Source organism: Bombina bombina, chromosome 3, assembly GCF_027579735.1.
Source record: "Bombina bombina isolate aBomBom1 chromosome 3, aBomBom1.pri, whole genome shotgun sequence".
NCBI classification, from domain to species: Eukaryota; Metazoa; Chordata; class Amphibia; order Anura; family Bombinatoridae; genus Bombina; species Bombina bombina.
Genome location: NC_069501.1, coordinates 831,091,675 through 831,112,266, shown reverse-complemented (window position 1 = coordinate 831,112,266; position 20,592 = coordinate 831,091,675). Strand labels below are relative to the sequence as shown.

General features: G+C 35.3%; 1 protein-coding gene across 1 annotated transcript in view; it reads left to right on the top strand.

Annotated features, from left to right (window-relative positions):
- TNFSF13B (TNF superfamily member 13b) overlaps positions 1–20,318 on the top strand; it is an 80,810-nt gene extending 60,492 nt beyond the window's left edge. Inside the window, exons 4-6 of the mRNA XM_053704908.1 lie at positions 16,716–16,831; positions 18,776–18,926; positions 19,182–20,318. Of these exons, the coding sequence (XP_053560883.1) occupies positions 16,716–16,831; positions 18,776–18,926; positions 19,182–19,294 (380 nt within the window). The 3' untranslated portion in view covers positions 19,295–20,318. The remainder of the gene's footprint in view (positions 1–16,715; positions 16,832–18,775; positions 18,927–19,181) is intronic.
- Positions 20,319–20,592: the final 274 nt, after the last annotated feature.

Below are 20,592 nucleotides of genomic sequence, written 5' to 3'. Positions count from 1 at the left end.
AGATAGTTTTTTAATTTTGTGGGTTTGGGGGGGTGGGTGTTTGTAATGTTAGTGGGTCTTTGTATTTCTTTCATGAAAGGAGCTGATATCTTTGGGGCAATGCCCTACAAAAGGCCATTTTAAGGGCTATTGGTAGTTTATTCTAGATTAACGCCTAGATTTAGAGTTCTGCGGCCAAAGGGGTGCGTTAGCTACGCATGCTTTTTTTCTCACGCACCGCTGGTATTTAGAGTTCACAGAATGGCTGGGTTTTCGGTGCGTTAGGCTCCAAAAAGGGAGCGTAGAGCATAATTTAACGCCACTGCAACCAGCGGTGCTTACGGAAGCGGCCAGCTTCAAAAACGTGCTCGTGCACGATTCCTCCATAGAAAACAATAGGGCTGTTTGAGCTGAAAAAAAACCTAACACCTGCAAAAAAGCCGTGTTCAGCTCCTAACGCAGCCCCATTGTTTTCTATGGGGAAACACTTCCTACGTCTGCACCTAACACTCTAACATGTACCCCGAGTCTAAACACCCCTAACCTTACGCTTATTAACCCCTAATCTGCCGCCCCCGCTATCGCTGACACCTGCATATTATTATTAACCCCTAATCTGCCGCTCCGTACACCACCGCCACCTACATTATAGCTATGTACCCCTAATCTGCTGCCCCTAACACCACCGACCCCTATATTATACTTATTAACCCCTAATCTGCCCCCCACAACGTCGCCGCCAGCTACCTACACTTATTAACCCCTAATCTGCCGAGCGGACCGCACCGCTATTATAATAAAGTTATTAACCCCTAATCCGCCTCACTCCTGCCTCAATAACCCTATAATAAATAGTATTAACCCCTAATCTGCCCTCCCTAACATCACCGACACCTAACTTCAATAATTAACCCCTAATCTGCCGACCGAATCTCGCCGCTACTGTAATAAATGGATTAACCCCTAAAGCTAACACTAACACCCCCTAAGTTAAATATAATTTAAATCTAACTAAATAAATTAACTCTTATTAAATAAATTATTCCTATTTAAAGCTAAATACTTACCTGTAAAATAAACCCTAATATAGCTACAATATAAATTATAATTATATTATAGCTATTTTAGGATTTATATTTATTTTACAGGTAACTTTGTATTTATTTTAACCAGGTACAATAGCTATTAAATAGTTAAGAACTATTTAATAGCTAAAATAGTTAAAATAATTACAAAATTACCTGTAAAATAAATCCTAACCTAAGTTACAATTAAACCTAACACTACACTATCAATAAATAAATTAAATAAAATACCTACAATTACCTACAATTAAACCTAACACTACACTATCAATAAATTAAATACAATTCCTACAAATAAATACAATGAAATAAACTAACTAAAGTACAAAAAATAAAAAAGAACTAAGTTACAAAAAATAAAAAAATATTTACAAACATCAGAAAAATATTACAACAATTTTAAACTAATTACACCTACTCTAAGCCCCCTAATAAAATAACAAAGACCCTCAAAATTCAATTCAATCAGATTGGCTGATTCAATCAGCCAATCAGATTGAGCTCGCATTCTATTGGTTGTTCCGATCAGCCAATAGAATGCGAGCTCAATCTGATTGGCTGATCGGATCAGCCAATCGGATTGAACTTGATTCTGATTGGCTGATTCCATCAGCCAATCAGAATTTTCCTACCTTAATTCCGATTGGCTGATAGAATCCTATCAGCCAATCGGAATTCGAGGGACGCCATCTTGGATGACGTCCCTTAAAAGAACCGTCATTCGTCGGGAAGTCGTCGGTGAAGATGGATGTTCCGCGTCGGCGGGATGTACATGGATCCGGAAGAAAGAAGATTGAAAATGCCGTTGATAGAAGACTTCAGCCGGATCATGGACCTCTTCAGCTCCCGCTTGGATGAAGACTTCAGCCGGATCATGGACATCTTCAGCCCCCCGCTTGGGCTTGGATCAAGACATCGGAGGAGCTCTTCTGGATCGATCGGTGAACCTGGTATGGTGAAGATAAGGTAGGAAGATCTTCAGGGGCTTAGTGTTAGGTTTATTTAAGGGGGGTTTGGGTTAGATTAGGGTTATGTGGGTGGTGGGTTGTAATGTTGGGGGGTGGGTATTGTATGTGTTTTTTTTTACAGGCAAAAGAGCTGAATTCTTTGGGGCATGCCCCGCAAAGGGCCCTGTTAAGGGCTGGTAAGGTAAAAGAGCTTTGAACTTTTGTAATTTAGAATAGGGTAGGGCATTTTTTTATTTTGGGGGTCTTTGTTATTTTATTAGGGGGCTTAGAGTAGGTGTAATTAGTTTAAAATTGTTGTAATATTTTTCTGATGTTTGTAAATATTTTTTTATTTTTTGTAACTTAGTTCTTTTTTATTTTTTGTACTTTAGTTAGTTTATTTAATTGTATTTATTTGTAGGAATTTTATTTAATTTATTTATTGATAGTGTAGTGTTAGGTTTAATTGTAGATAATTGTAGGTAGTTTATTTAATTTATTTATTGATAGTTTAGTGTTAGGTTTAATTGTAACTTAGGTTAGGATTTATAGGGGTTAATCCATTTATTACAGTAGCGGCGAGATTCGGTCAGCAGATTAGGGGTTAATAATTGAAGTTAGGTGTCGGCGATGTTAGGGAGGGCAGATTAGGGGTCAATACTATTTATTATAGGGTTATTGAGGCGGGAATGAGGCGGATTAGGGGTTAATAACTTTATTATAGTAACGGTGAGATCCGCTCGGCAGATTAGGGGTTAATAAGTGTAGGCAGGTGGAGGCGAAGTTGAGGGGGGCAGATTAGGGGCTAATAAATATAATATAGGGGTCGGCGGTGTTAGGGGCAGCAGATTAGGGGTACATAAGTATAACGTAGGTGGCGGTCGGCAGATTAGGGGTTAAAAAATGTAATCGAGTGGCGGCGATGTGGGGGACCTCGGTTTAGGGGTACATAGGTAGTTTATGGGTGTTAGTGTACTTTAGAGCACAGTAGTTAAGAGCTTTATAAACCGGCGTTAGCCCAGAAAGCTCTTAACTACTGACTTTTTTCTGCGGCTGGAGTTTTGTCGTTAGATTTCTAACGCTCACTTCAGCCACGACTCTAAATACCGGAGTTAGAAAGATCCCTTTGAAAAGGTAGGATACGCAATTGACGTAAGGGGATCTGCGGTATGGAAAAGTCACGGCTGGAAAGTGAGCGTTAGACCCTTTCCTGACTGACTCCAAATACCGGCGGTAGCCCAAAACCAGCGTTAGGAGCCTCTAACGCTGGTTTTCATGGCTACCGCCCAACTCTAAATCTAGGCCTAGGTTTTTTATTTTGTTTTTTTTATGGGTATTAGAATAGGAATAACTTTTTTATTTTTGATAATTTGTTTGTTATTTTGTGTAATGTATTTTTAGGGGGTGTTTTTTTTTGCAAAAGAGCTTTTTATCTCAAGGAAATGCCTTACAAAAGGCCCTTTTAAGGGCCCTTGGTAGTTTATTCTAGAGTAAGTTTTTTTACTTTGGGGTGTTTTTTTTTTAAGAGTAGAATAATAGGATTCATCTTTATTTTTTTGGATAATTTTGTTTGTTTTTCTTTGTAATGATAGGTTTGTTTATTCTTGTAATGATAGGTTTTTTATTTTTTGTAAAGGTAGGTTTTAGTGTAAGGCAGGATTTTATTTCACAGGTAAGTTTGTATTTATTTTAACTAGGTAGTTATTAAATAGTTAATTACTATTTACTAACTAGTCTACTTAGTTAAAATAAATACAAACTTACCTGTGAAATAAAAATAAAACCTAAGCTAGCTACAATAATAATATTAGTTATATTGTAGCTAGCTTAGGTTTTATTTCACAGGAAAGTATTTAGTTTTAAATAGGTATTATTTAGTTAATAATTGTAAATTTAATTTAGATCTAATTTAATTATGTTAAAGCAGTGGCGTATTTAGGTTTTGTGCTGCCTTTTTTAGGCAGTTATAAAGTGCAATGGGGAAAGGTGCTGCCCCCCAAAAGCTGTTGGAAAGGCACCGGCCTTGTTGGCCTATGCGGTAATACGCCACTGTGTTAAAGTTAGGGGGGGTTAGGGTTAGGTTTAGGGTTACGTTTATGGTTATGGTTAGGTATAGGGGTTAATATAGTTTAATTTAGATTGTTGCAATGTGGGGGGGGCTGGCTGTTTAGGGGTTACAAGGTTTATTTATTTAATAATTGTTAATTTAATTTAGCTATATTTTTATTATGTTAAAGTTATGGGGTGTTAGGGTTAGGGTTAGGTTTAGGGTTACATTAGGGTTAGGGTTACGTTTGAGTTAGGTTTAGGGGTTAATATAGTTTAATTTAGCTTGTTGCGATGTGGGGGGCTGGCGGTTTAGGGGTTAATAAATGTAGTATAGTGGCGGCGATATCGGGAGCAGCAGATTAGGGGTTAATAATTTTATTTAGGTAGCTGCGATATCGGGTGTGGCAGATTAGGGGTTAATAACTGTATTTTATTTATTTTTTTCTAACGAAGAGTGCCTGCATTCATTTTTCCTCGCTTTGTTTATTACGGCTTGATCCGCCGTTTAGCTACAGCACTCCAAGTACCGTTTGTAGCAGAGTGCTTTTACCTAAAGTGCTTAGCCTGTATGCACGGACCGATGGTCTGACCGTGTTCCGGATACCCCTGTTTTTTGCTTGTTAATAACTGTAGGCAGGCGTCAGCGATGTTGGGGGGCAGCAGATTAGGGGTGTTTAGACGTAGAGTTTATGTTAGGGTGTTATATAGATATCAATGGGGCTGCGTTACGAAACATTTGTTTCCGCACTCGCAGGTGTTAGTTTTTGTCTACTCTCCCCATTGATGTCTATGGGGAAATCATGCAAGAGCACATCTCAGCAGCACTCTGATTGTGTGCGGTATGGAGCTCAACGCAACCCTATCGCACGCAAAAGGTGTTGAAAACTTGTAATGGCAGTGCTATAGTTAATTAAATAACATAACTTTTGTTGCGTTCGTTAATTTCTCTATAGCACTCAAAACTCATAATCTAGCTTATTGAGAGTTGTTTAATAATAGAATAAATACTTATTAATTTCTAAGATACACAGATACAAGTTAAATAATACTTAGACCACCGGTGGTTTCACAAATAAAAACAGATCATGCTATTTAAAAGCGCTTTTTTCAAAAAAGGGGAAAAAAATCCCTTCTGACAATGCTTGAAAGACATATGAGAAGCATGTTTGACCTGGAGTTTATTCATTGTTGAATAAAAAAAACTCTTATAAGTTATATCCGGCAAAAAAAGAAACTTACGGCTAGATTTAGAGTTTTGTCGGTAAAAACCCGCGTAGCTAACGCTGCTTTTTTTTCCAGCGCACCCTTAAGACAACGCTGGTATTTAGAGTTCTCTGAAGGGCTGCGTTAGGCTCCAAAAAGGGAGCGTAAAGGCATATTTACCGCCACTTCAACTATCAATACCAGCGTTGCTTACGGTAGCGGCTAGCTGGAAAAACGTGCTTGTGCACGATTCCCCCATAGGAAACAATGGGGCAGTTGGGGCTGAAAAAAACCCTGCTAAAAAGCAGCGTTAAGCTTCTAACGCAGCCCCATTGTTTCCAATGGGGAAACAGTTTCTAAGTCTGCACCTAACACCCTAACATGAACCCCGAGTCTAAACACCCCTAACCTTACACTTATTAACCCCTAATCTGCCGCCCCCGCTATCGCTGACACCTACATTATATTATTAACCCCTAACCTGCCGACCGGACCTCGCCGCCACTCAAATAAAGTTATTAACCCCTAAACCGCCACGCTCCCGCCTCACAAACCCTATAATAAATAGTATTAACCCCTAATCTGCCCTCCCTAACATCGCCGCCACCTAACTTCAAGTATTAACCCCTAATCTGCCGACCGGACCTCGCCGCTACTATAATAAATGTATTAACCCCTAAAGCTAAGTCTAACCCTAACCCTAACACCCCCCTAAGTTAAATATAATTTTATTCTAACGAAATAAATTAACTCTTATTAAATAAAGTATTCCTATTTAAAACTAAATACTTACCTGTAAAATAAACCCTAATATAGCTACAATATATAATGAATAATTATATTGTATCTATTTTAGGATTTATATTTATTTTAAGGCAACTTTGTATCTAAAATAGAAAAAACAGAGAAAAATGTAGATAGATGGCAATATATATACTCACAAACATAGAGCACCCAGATGGTGCTATTGGGGCAGGCTGGATCTTCACAGTAGTCCAGCTCACTGATAGTCCTCCATACAGATCCGATTGGAGTTCCTTGAAGGGCCTAGGTACTATGCAGGAAACAAAGCACCTCCAGGTGCAATAACAGCAAGCTGGAACCACAAGTCGCCCAGTAGACAAACCACAGCAGGTGATCCTCAACTTCCGCTGGAGATGGAAGATGGAGCCGCTCCTCGTCGGATGGATGAAGATAGAAGATTCCGCTTGGATGAAGATGTTTGCCCGTCCGGATGTCCTCTTCTGCCCAGATAGGATGAAGACTTCTGCCGCTCCGGATGTCTTCTTTTGGTCCATCGGTGCCCGGTTGGGTGAAGATGACTCAAGGTAGGGAGATCTTCAGGGGGGTAGTGTTAGGTTTATTTAAGGGGGGTTTGGGTTAGAGTAGGGGTATGTTATTTTAACTAGGTAGCTATTAAATAGTAAATAACTATTTAATAGCTATTGTACCTAGTTAAAATAAATACAAAGTTGCCTGTAAAATAAATATAAATCCTAAAAAAGCTACAATATAATTATTCGTTATATTGTAGCTATATTAGGGTTTATTTTACAGGTATTTAGTTTTAAATAGGAATACTTTATTTAATAAGAGTTAATTTATTTTGTTAGAATAAAACTATATTTAACTTACAGGGGTGTTAGGGTTACGGATAGACTTAGCTTTAGGGGTTAATACATTTATTATAGTAGCGGCGAGGTCCGGTCGGCAGATTAGGGGTTATTACTTGAAGTTAGGTGGCGGCGATGTTAGGGAGGGCAGATTAGGGGTTAATACTATTTATTATAGGAGGCGGGAGTGCGGCGGTTTAGGGGTTAATACATTTATTAGAGTGGTGGCGAGGTCCAATCGGCAGATTAGGGGTTAATATGTGTAGGTAAGGTAGCGGCGACATTGGGGGGGCAGATTAAGGGTTAATAAATATAATGTAGGTTTCGGCGATGTTAGGGGCAGCATATTAAGGGTTCATAGGGATAATGTAGGTGGCGGCGATGTGCGGTCGGCAGATTAGGGGTTAAATTTTTTTATTATAGTGGCGGCGATGTGGGGGGGGGCCTCGGTTTATGGGTACATAGGTAGTTTATAGGTGTTAGTGTACTTTAGAGCACAGTAGTTAAGAGCTTTATGAACCGGCATTAGCCCAGAAAGCTCTTAACTACTGACTTTTTTCTGCGGTTGGAGTCTTGTCGGTAGAAGCTCTACCGCTCACTTCAGCCAAGACTCTAAATACCGGCGTTAGGAAGATCCCATTGAAAATATAGGATACGCAATTGGCGTAAGGGGATCTGCGGTATGGAAAAGTCATGTCTGGAAGTGAGAGTTAGACCCTTTCCTGGCTGACTCTAAATACCAGCGGGCGGTAAAAAGCAGCGTTAGGACCCCTTAATGCTGCTTTTGACGGCTAACGCCAAACTCTAAATCTAGGCGTTAGTTAGGAACAATGAATCAAAAGTTCTGTTAGCGTTAAAATGTAGCAGTGTAGTCTGACAAGGTAGTCCGATAGTCCCAAGTGCCATATAGCCACTTATATTGTTACTCACTCTTTACCCACTATTGGTCTTTCGACAATGTAGTTACCTAAATGTATAGAAACAGACTTAAAGCAGCAATCGCTTGGCCGTATTCTCACCACCTCTTGGCATGTTTTGGTTTCCCTCTGGGTATAATCCTCCAGCGTTCGTGTATCCTTTACGTGTGTTTTTCCTCCTTGTGTGGGATACGCTGTGGACGTACTTATGTTTTGTGGGAGTGGTAAATTTCTTCAGGCTAGGGATCGCTTGTAGGTCTTTGGCATCCGTTGAGAGCGCTCTCTAGGGCTATCAGACTACCTTGTCAGATTACACTGCTACATTTTAACGCTAAAAGAACTTTTGATACATTGTTCTTAACTAAGTTTCTTTTTTTGCCGGATATAACTTATAAGAGGTGTATTGTATCTTAGAAATAAATAAGTATTTATTCTATTCTTAAACAACTCTCTATCACTTAGATTGCGATTTTTGTAATTTACTGTAAATATGTAAAACACAAACACTTAGATTACGAGTGTTGCACTTACTGCAGCGCAAGTGCGGTGTGTTTTTTTGTTAGGCTCCCTCGGATATCTTCAGCCTCTCTAGCCTCACCAGTCCTTATGTTATTAAATATTATTAAATAACATAAGGACTGGTGAGGCTAGAGAGGCTGAAGATATCCGAGGGAGCATAACAAAAAAACACACCGCACTTGCGCTGCTGTAAGTGCAACACTCGTAATCTAAGTGTTTGTGTTTTACATATTTACAGTAAATACACAGTATACCACTTTATTAAATATGATTATTGCATAAATATGTTTTTTCATGTTTTCATCTACTTAACTGCAATGGGTTCCAATGCACTTATTTATGTCTATATATAGGTACATATATATATATACGCATGTAAATACATATAAATATATATATATATATATATATATACAGGTAGCCCTCAGTTTACGCCGGGGTTAGGTTCCAGAAGGAATGGTTATAAATCGAAACTGTTGTAAATTGAAACCCAGTTTATAATGTAGGTCAATGGGAAGTGAGGGAGATAAGTTCCAGGCCCCTCTCAAAATTGTCATAAGTGACACCTAATACATTATTTTTAAAGCTTTGAAATGAAGACTTTAAATGCTAAACAGCATTATAAACCTAATAAAATAATCACACAACACAGAAAATATAATTAAACGAAGTTAAATGAACAACAACATTTGCTAAACAGCATTATAAACCTAACAAAATAATCACACAACACAGACTTCACTTGTATTTTTCTGCAAACATTTCTTTCTATGCATTCCAATCTGTACTGATTTATAGACAGGAAGATCTTGTTCCTTTGAAATCCGCTCGATAGCTCAGGTCTGGTTAAACTGATTAATTTCAGCTTGCTTGACTTTGCTGCAACACAAGCGGACAGCTCCACCTATTGGCTATTTTAATCAATGCACTGCTTCTCAATGCTTTTCAATAGCAGTCACATGACTGGAAAAAAAGGTTGTTATTCTGAAACGGTGTAAATTGAACCGTTGTAAAACGAGGGCCACCTGTATATATATATATACAGTATATACACATACATATACATCTTTAGACATGTATATGTATAAATCTCTGTCAGCTAGATTAAGAGTTTTGCGTTATCAGCCAAATAGCATCGTTATGGCCTATAATGCTTCATTTTCCCTAACGCTGCTATTACAAGTCTTGTAGGTATAGGTGTACCGCACACCTTTTAGCCAGTCATGCAACGTCAGTACGCACTTTTAAAAGAGTCTTTTTTTAATTGGATTCCCATAGTGCCAGTATTACGAGTTTGCCTGGGAGGCCAAAAAGTGAGCGGTACACTCTATAACCACAAGATCTGTACCGCTATCTAAAGTCAGTAGTTATGAGTTTTACGTTACAAAGCTGTACCATAAAACTCATAACTAAATTGTTAAAAAGTACACTAACACCCATAAACTACCTATTAACCCCCTCCCGCATTGCAAACACTATAATAAAGTTATTAACCCCTAATCTGCCGCTTCGGACATTGCCGCCACTATTAAAATGTATTAACCCTATTCCACCGCTCCCCGACATCGTCGCCACTACTATAAACCTATTAACCCCTAAACTGCTGCCCTCCTGTATTGCAAACAATATTTAAATATAATTAACCCCTAATCTGCCTTCCACCCACACTGCCGCTATAATAAACCTATTAACCCCTAAACCGCAAGCCCCCCACAACGAAATATACTTAAATAAACTATTAACACCTAAACCTAATCCCCCCTTACTTTATATTAAAATTACAATTTCCCTATCTTTAATTAAATTAAAATTTACCTGTCAAATTAAATAAATTAATTTTAAACTAACAATTAAACTAAAATAATTATTAAACTACAATTAAACTAACAACCAATTAAATTAAACTAAACTACACATTAAAAAATCCTAACACTACTCTAAAAATTACAAAAAGTATCTAATTACAAAAAAATAAAATAGGTAAGTTACAAAAACAAACACTAAATTACGAAATATAAGAAACAATTTATCAAAAATAAAAAAGAATCACACCTATTCTAATAGCCCTATCAAATTAAAAAAGCCCCCCAAAATAAAAAAAAACCCTAGCCTACAATAAACTACCAATGGCCCTTAAAAGGAACAGCCAATATGATTTTAGCAGCTCTAATCCTATTGGCCAATAGGAATGCAAGGGACGCCATCTTGGATGACGTCAATTGCATTGAAGTTCCAGTTTATAGTGGCGACCATATGAAGAGGATGCTCTGCGCCAGATGTCTTCAGGATGGACCCGCTCCACGCCGGATGGATGAAGATAGAAGATGCCGTCTGGATGAAGACTTCTTGCAGCCTGTATGAGGACTTCGCCGGCTGGATGAACATAGAAGAGGCCACCTGGATGAAGACTTCTTGCCGCATAGATGAGGACTTCGCCGGCTGGATGCATCCTTCAAGCGGGACTTCAAGAACTGTAAGTGGATCGTCGGGGTTAGTGTTAGGTTTATTTAAGGTTTTTTTTTTAGTTTAGGGTCTGGGCATGTAAAATAGCTAAATGCCCTTTTAAGGGCAATGCCCATACAAATGCCCTTTTCAGGGCAATGGGCAGCTTAGTTTTTTTTAGATAGTTATTTTATTGGGGGGATTAGTTGTGGGGGTGGTGGGTTTTACTGTTGGGGAGTGTTTGTATTTTTCTTACAGGTAAAAGAGTTGATTTCTTGGGGGCAATGCCCCACAAAAGGCCCTTTTAAGGGCCATTGGTAGTTTATTGTAGGCTAGGGGTTTTTTTTTTATTTTCGGGGTGCTTTTTTACTTTGATAGGGCTATTAGATTAGGTATAATTCATTTTTTATTTTTGATAATTTGTTTCTTATTTTTTTGTAATTTAGTGTTTGTTTTGTTATGAATTTTAGTTATTTTTATTTTTAGTAATTTTAGTGTTTATATTTTTTGGAATGTTAGGTTTTAGTGTAAGGCAGCTTAGGTTTTATTTGACATTTAAGTTTGTATTTATTTTAACTAGGCAGTTAGTAAATAGTTAATAACTATTTACTAACTAGTGTACCTAGTTAAACTTAAATACAAACTTACCTGTGAAATAAAAAATAAAACCTAAGCAATCTACAATATAACTATTAGTTATATTGTAGCTAGCTTAGGTTTTATTTTACAGGTACATTTGTTTTTAATTTAAAATAGTTATTATTTAGTTAATAATTGTAACTTTTAGCTGTATTTTAATTATGTTAACGTTAGGGGGTGTTAGGCTTAGGGTTACATTAGGGTTAGGTTTAGGGGTTAATGGATTTATTTAGTGGTAGTGATGTGGGAGGCCAGAGGTTTAGGGGTTAATAACTTTAGTATAGTGGCAGCAACATCGGGAGTGGCAGATTAGGGGTTAATAGTTTTATGTAGGTGGCGGTGATGTTGGGGGTGGCAGATTAGGGGTTAATAACTGTATGTAGGTGGTGGCGATATCGGGGCAGCAGATTAGGGGTTAATAACTGTATGTAGGTGGCGGCGATGTTGGGGGTTGCAGTTAAGGGGTTTTTAGACTCGGTTTATGCTAGGGTGTTAGGTTTTAACGTAACTTTTTCTTTCCCAATAGACATCAATGGGGCTACGTTACAAAGCTTTTCATTCCGCGATCGCAGGTGTTAGGCTTTTTTTTTTATGGCTCTCCCCTTTGATGTCTATTGGGAAATCGTGCACAAGCACGTCAAAGCAGCGATTGATTTCGGTGTGGTATGGAGCTTAATGCAACCATATCGCCCGAACAAGCCTGCTTTTTTAAAATTTGTAATAGCAGCACTATAGGGAGGTGAAATAACGCTGTTTTGTGGTAGTCGTTAAAATCCTTATATCGCTCAAAACTCGTAATCTAGCTGTGTGTTATTAGATGTTGTTATTGTGAGTGTAAGTGTACTTTGTAATGTATTTTTGATGTGTTTTGTGACACTTTTTTGTTTTGCAAAACAGTTAACCAGAGCTCTTCGTTTACACCCAATTGCGTTTACACCCAACATGCACAAACGTCCGCATGTAACTGTTAGCACTACACTCATAAGCTAGCCCTTGATGTCAATGCCAGCAAATACATATCTATCTCTCTGGTTAAACAAACAGACAGACAGATAGGCAGACAGACAAACAGACAGACAGACAGACAGATATAGATAGATAGATAGATAGATAGATAGATAGATAGATAGATGATAGATAGATATAGATAGATAGATAGATAGATAGATAGATAGATAGATAGATAGATAGATAGATAGATAGATAGATAGATAGATAGATAGATAAATGGTTTGCTAGTCATTTAACTGTATTTGGAAGTTAAATTAAACAAATAGTGCTTACATATAGTTTGTATACCTCTTTATTGTAGTGCTTCTCTGATTTTGATAGAGGCTCACTTGTGATGTTAATCTCCTTAATCTTTAGTATCTGAAATTGCAGAACAATGCTGATGCTATGTATTATTGCATTGTTTCAGTTCTTTAGGTGTTTTATATATGCTTTATATTAACTGTCTACTGTTTTAGAGTTAAAATTGCAGAACTATAACAGATTATAATTACAAATTGAAAGCATGAATTCAGTTTCCTTGTTATGTGTCTTTATATGTCCATTTTAACCACTACAATGCCAACCACCTTAATTGTTAACCAAATTGTGAACAGCTTTCTTCCACGTAGTAGCTAAATTCTTCAAATGTTTTTTTGCACCCCTCCCCACCTGGTAATGTGGATCTGCTGAGCAGGTTCTACTAGAGAGTGCTATTCCTTCAGATGTGTAATGTTTTGGAAATATATAGTTGTATGGAGTTACATTTAGTAAATAGTATGTCCTTTATTAAGCCCTGATAACCACAAGATGGCATTTTTGTATTCAGATATTCAAATTGCATGCTTCAGCAGGCTCATGATGCTGCCTATTCACAGGATGTGATAACTATAAGTTTAAGAAAGCAAATGTAGGCTTGGATTCTTTGTGCTCAGGTTAACTTGGGGAATTGCTCAGTACCACTTTCTTTATCCTTACTATTATGTTCTCAGCAATTTATCAGCATTACATGTCAAGCATAAATAGCAAATCATTTTTGGATAAAAATTAAGAATGCATAGTTATTTTTATAAATGAAGACTTATTCTTAATATTTATTTTACTTAAGGTGTGTTCTTTTAGAAAACATATAGTTTAATGGGTTAAATAAAGTCATGGAGAAGTTTTGGCCTTATTAATCAAGTAATGATGACTTTACGTTTAGCAAGAAGAGAATATCTATATATAAAACTGGTATTTAGACATTTAGGAGAACTAGGGGGTCCAAATAAAAACTGTATGGCCTCTAATGATAGAAGAAATTCTCAAATCCCTGGCACTGAAGGAGGTTATTTCACTGTTTTGAAATGGGAAACATTACTATTTGCAACAGTGTTAATAAATACAGGCACCCTTTTGCAAAAACTGTAACTCACTAGCAGTTAAAATACTATAGAAAAATAATATAATAAATTATTAAACCCCAACTCACAATTTGACAGCACATATAAAAAAAAATTATACTTTCTAACTACATTACTGTTGTTTTGCTACAGAATATTATATCAGCCACGTCTAAACATTTTTAAATCAAATTAACCTCTTGTTTTACGCAATTGTTTTAAATAGCTAAACTCCAACCACCATTTGCCTTATTTAAAGGAGCCTATCCAGGTTTGGGTCTACAGACAGCAAGGATAGCCATGGTCATTGTGTTAGTATAATTTTAGGTATACATTTTCTTTAGAGTAAAAAACAAAGGTATTGCAACTATTCTGGTTATAAGAAGATATAACCTCCTGGTTAGCGCTCCAGTGAAAGCCAGAAAAGCGTTTTGTAGCGAGCATTCTTAAAGAGTGTCGCCAGAGAGCTTTAGAGAATCAAGCTTTGAGCATTTATGTGTCTGCTTCTTAGGTTTTACTTTAGTGGGAGTTAGCTATTTGCTGCTCTATAGGATCTGCATTTGGTTCATCAGTTATTGCAAGATTGTCTTTGAAATTCCTGACTTCTAGAAAGCTTTTTTGTTTTTTTTGTCCACAGCTAAATATCACAGCTTGAGCCGGACTTTATTTGTTGCTGAGCTAATGGAATGTTTGTAGTAGCTAATGTTTTTTTAGAATATTTATTAGATTACAATTTTTTTCTTTTTTGCCATTCCATCCAGACTCAAGGCTCTTCTTAGAATAGATGTAGTCAGAGTCATTAAATATTTATAAGCTTATCTAATATATTACAAAATATATATATTTTTTTGCTCTTTTGATTTCAGAAAAATACATATCCCTTTTGAGGCTGTTTTGGCCAACTAGATTTGTCTCATTATGTTTATGATTTACTAGATTAGATTAAGTGTTAATTCTAGGAGAGCTATTGCCTCATCATAGGCCAAGTATATGAATGCCAATGTTGAAAACTAGTGCATCCTTCCTTAAAGGGATACTAAACCAATTTTTTTTCTTTCATGATTCAGATATAGCATGAGATTTTAACTTTCTAATTTACTACTATTATCAATTTTTCTTTGTTCTCATGCTATCTTGATTTGAAAAAGCAGTACTATAAGCTTTAGAGCCATCCCATTTTTTGTTCAGCACCTGGGTAGCACTTGCTGATTTGTGGCTAAATGTAGCAAACCAATTAGCATGCAAGTGCTACCCAGGTGCTGAACTAAAAATGGGCCGGCTCCTAACCTTTCATTACTGCTTTTTCAAATCAAGATAACATGAGAACAAAGAAAAATTGATAATAGGAGTAAATTAGAAAGTTGCTTAAAATTGCATGCTCTGTCTGAATCATGAAAGAAAAAAAAAAATGGGGTTAGTATCCCTTTAAACATTTTCTCTCAGCTTTATCAACATACTTCCTTTTACATAGACATCATATTTTTACCCTAGGCTTATCATATGGTTGGCTTTGGTAACTAGCAGCAGTAACAATCATGTGATACCACAAAGAGAGAAAACAAGATCCATGCTTACAAAAATCAAAATGTTCATACTGAAAATAATGTCATAGACACTAGACACACCTGTTATATGTGCTTTATACCTAACCTACTTCTCTGAGTAACATTTATGTGCAATTGTCAGTCTCATATAGCCGACTATAAGTGAAATGAAGCAGTTAAGAATGGGCATAAAAAAGAGGAAGGAGACAAAATATGTCAAGTATGCTTTTACTTGTTCCAAGTGGCACAAGTCTTTGTACCCACTACAAAAAAAATCATATCATAGCTTAAATATGAAGAAGTTCATTTATCACAAGAATAACTCTTTTGTTGCTGTGTCAAACGTATTTTAATTATTTTATTGTTCCAACAATGGGCTTGATTACATGTGGCGTGATATTTAACGCTACCACTCAAGCATAAACACCACTATAAGTAATATTATTGCACGCGGGCAAGTGAAACTTCAGGACTTTGGGTATATTGAAAAATATTAATAATAATTATTAAAAATAATTATAGATGTATTAAAACAATCTAAATAATCCACAGAATATATATATACATTTTTTTACAGTATCTATAATTTTTAATAATATAAATCTTTTTGAATATTCTATATTTAATATTTCCATAACGGCCTTAAGATAATTAATTCTTCATATCCGCTAACCCGACACTGCGTTAGACCTACTTCGCAAAACTCGAATCACGTTACGCATATTTTAAATTCTACTGTTCTTCACATAGAAACATATTTTTATTATTATGATTAAATACATAAATATATATCTACCTATACCTATGTATCTAAAGGAATATATATATATATATATATATATATATATATATATATATATATATATATATATATATATATATTTATATATATACATTTAAAAATATGTATTTAATATAAAAAATAAAATTGAACTGTGTGTGAAGAACATTGGAATGTGCAACTACAGAATAAAACACATTATTAAATAATATTATAGAATTATTGTCTTGACACAATATTGTAGCCTATTGCAGTCAAATACATGACAATTTACCATATACTATCGAACCCTTATAACTTATAACTTTTTTTAATAAACATGTATATGACTAATTTTTTTATCAGATAGGGTTTATATGATTGTAACAGTTTATTTGAATGTATTTATGTTGTGTTTGGTGCAACTTTTATTTTATCCCTAACCCTTTATGCAAGGTTTTCAGTTGTGCTAGCCTGATGTGCATTAAATTAGATTGTGCGCAATTGTGCTCTTTTACTTGTAATACGTGGGCAAATTAACCAGACCTTGTCACTTGTAATCTAGCCCAATGTCTTTTATTTTTTGGTCTTAATTTAGTTAGACATAAACACTTCTGACAAGTTTCCTGTCCTTTCTTTGTTCCAGATGATGAAACAAGCATTATTCCTTGGCTTCTTAGTTTTAAACGTGGATCTTCCCTAGAAGAAAAACAAAATAAAATCCTGATTAAAGAATCTGGGTACTTTTTTGTTTATGGCCAGGTAATATATTTACTTCATACAATCCTTGTAAAAATTATATTAATATAACCGTGCTAGTTATGCAAAGCTGGGGAATGGGTAATTAAAGGAATTATCTATCTTTTTAAACAATAAAAATTCTGGAGTAGACTGTCCCTTAAACTTTTTTAGTCCCTCTGCCATAAGCACTATCACCAGTGATGTGTACATCTGTGGCAGAAAAAAAGATTAGTCTCATAATAAAGGATATTTTTTTTTACATAATATAGCATCAAATGCTTCAAGATTACTAATTTATATATCTCAGCTATTCAAATTAAAGTGAATCAGAGATAAGATATAGAGGTTTAAAACTGGAGATGAAAATGTGATCAAAAAGGGAAAACTTGGCAGCATTGTAAAGAAAATTACATTCACTAAATAAGTGCTATTGCATTGCCTTTTTCTATCCACTTGTTGATTATGCAGTCCTACTGTATTTAATATTACTTTAAGCATAAAGCATGTGATTGGATAAGGATTCTGAATCCTACAGAATGCATTCCAGTTAATTAGGGAGCTAAACTACATGAGTATCAGATAAAATACCAAATATATTTATGTACATTGTATAGGTTTTTTTTGTTTTACTATGCATGATTAACTAATTTTACAGGAAATTCAGTTTTAAGTTTAATGTTCCTTTAAAGGTAAGGCCTCCATAGCAAAGTGCAGCAGATGGGACCATAAGCACAGAATACAGTTAAAATAAATACAATAGACAGGAGCTGCAGTACTTGACTGCTGGAAATAAATGAATGGAATATTATTTAGGGCCAATGCTATAAAGCTCTCCTCTTTGGCAACATTATCTAAAAGGTCTTGTCACTATAAGGTCCCTAAAATAATGAATAATAGCTGTTTGTCTAGCTATGTGGGGTCCAGGTTGTGAAGGAAAGAAAATATATTACAATTTAATATTCAAAAAAAGCCCCCAAAGATTTTGCGTTATTTCTCTCCATGCCGTCGAGTTTTTGATCATCAGGATCTAGAGAGCTAGTTCCTATTAGGCTTTTAAAGATTTTGAACGACAAGCAAATTAAGTGTTCATTGTTTATTACAATGACTGTTAATACCACATAGCAAAATAGGGGTATATAAAAATTGTTCCCAGTAGAAAGGGTCCTAATTTTCTTTAGTAGATATGGTGCAAAATAAAAACAGATTATGTCTGTTTAGCTTGTAAGATAAATCTTTATTTACAAAGCACATGTGATTGATGAATCATTAATAAATGTTTTAGCAAATTCTTTATGGATCCTATTTTATTTACTCGAGGTTCTCTACTTTGAATATCTATAGTTGTTTTCAAAGAGTTAACAGCTTATAGTTAAAGGGACATGAAACACAATTTTTTTCTATCATGAGACAGATAAATTATGTGATTTTAAAGAGCTTTCAAATTTATTCTTGTTATCTAATTTACTTTGTTCTTTTGGTATCATTTGTTTAATACCTAGGTAGTCTCAGGAGCTGCTGATTATTGGCTGCACATATATGACTCATCTTTCTCACCCATTATGTTAACTAGCTCATAGTAATGCATTGCTGCTCATTCAACAAAGGATAACAAGAGAATAAAGCAAATTAGTTAATAGAAGTAAAATAGAAAGTTGCGTAAAATTGTGTTCTCTGTCTGAATAATGATTTTTTACCTCATATCCCTTTAAATAGATCCTTATTTTCTCACTGCAATGGAATCCACAGAAACAAATGACACTGTTTCAGGCCAGCTATTGACTCTTTAGACGTTACTGTGTTGAAACCTATATTCTGTGCTTAAAGATATTGTGCGAGTGTCTTTTGTATTGCTTTTGTATATAAATCTCTGGGCACATTAATAAGATCAGCACATTATATATCATATATATAAATTAATATAATATAATAATGGTAATACAAAATGTTATTGATTGTGTCTTGTAGGTTTGGTATACTGATGAAGTGTTTGCAATGGGACATTTAATTCAAAGGAAAAAGGCTCAAAATGTGGGAGATGATCCCAATTTGGTAACATTGTTTAGATGCATCCAAAACATGCCTTTGGATTATCCAAACAACACATGCTACACAGCTGGTAGGTGGTTAGAAAAATTGTACAATACAGCATTAATATTTTGTTTACCATGTTAAAGATTTCAAAAGTTATTAAAAAAAAATCCCAAATAAATTGTCATATTTTTTACTTATCAGTTGTTTGCACAAAATTGCAAACTTCAGTAAACCTCAACCTTTTCTAAACAGTATGTTTTTTTAATGACCAGTTAGCATCAGTACAGTACAATATCAATTGACACAATCTTTATAATTTGATTATTATTATGTTTTAAAGGAATTGCAAAGCTGGAAGAAGGTGATGAACTTCATCTCACAATCCCACGAAGTAAAGCAAAGATTTCTCTAAAAGGAGAAGGGACTTTTTTTGGTGCAATTAGACTTTATTAACTTGGACCAACTTAAAAATATACTTATGAGTCCTGTTCTTTCTTCCTTATATATAAATATAGAATTAAACAAATCACTCTTTTACCAAAACAGGAAATCTCATTACATAAGCACGAGTTGTCTGATTTACCAGAAACAGTTATTTTAAACTATCCAATTCAAAGAATTACATTAAATCACACTGGTGCAACAAAAGTTGAGGCAACAGTAATCAGTAAATTATACTTTTTTGGTTTGTGATACGTGTGACTTAGAGTGTTTAGAACAAGCACTTTTCCGTGTTATAATGTACACGCTATATGTAAGGTTCTTTTTATGGTAGATTGTCAGATACAACATTTATCAACAAAAATGAAAGTCAATATATGGTACTTGTCCAGGTTTACAATATGTTCAAAAGTATTAATCTGTGAGCAGAGAGTGAGATTTATAAAGTACCTGATTAAGGGGCGTGTCCCTGAAACAGGTTGTGGAACTGTGGTCTGGCCAGGCAAGTAGCTTTTTTTAGAATTTTTTTTAGCATTTTTCAGTATCCTATTTTGGTGGTTGTTGCTGTTTTTATCAGATACGCTGTTAGCAAATCAAATGTTTTACGTTCTGCCTCGGTATGTATATAACTTATGCTGCTAGTAACTAGTGCATCCTTCTATTAGCACTGTCTTATTGCGTACCTGTATTATTGATATGCACATTACTCACGCTGCCAGTAGTGTGCTTCCCTAGCATTTTTTATATATATATATCACCAGCATTGAATGTGTCTTGCATTTGACTTATTGTATCAAAATATTTTATATACACTTATTGCTTGTATTGATACCTTGACATTTTTGAATTGTTAAAATGCTGCTCCAACAAGAGATCCTGCAATAATAATAAATGGTGTCAAGTGATAAGTGAGCCTCACATTGTTTGATCTTCCTGATAGACATATATACTTATATTCATTGTGTCTTTTGTAGACTCTTTTACTGATGGTTAGTCATTTTAATTTGGAAATAAATATTTTGTATATTTGATTTTATAGTTCTGTTTTCTTTGTGTTTTTTTTTTATTTATCTAACCATTTTTATAACGGTTGCTATTATAATATATGATTAAGACATATTCACTTTATTTTGCTCTCGTTTTAATTTGTAATACCTTTAGTAGTGCTGCTTTTTAACGCCCGCTGGTATTACGAGTCTTGAAGTTACAGGTGTACCTCTCACTTTTTTGGCCAGACTCGGAAATATCGCAAATCCAATTACGTCAATTGCGTATACTATATTTTCAATGGGACTTGCTTAGCGCTGGTA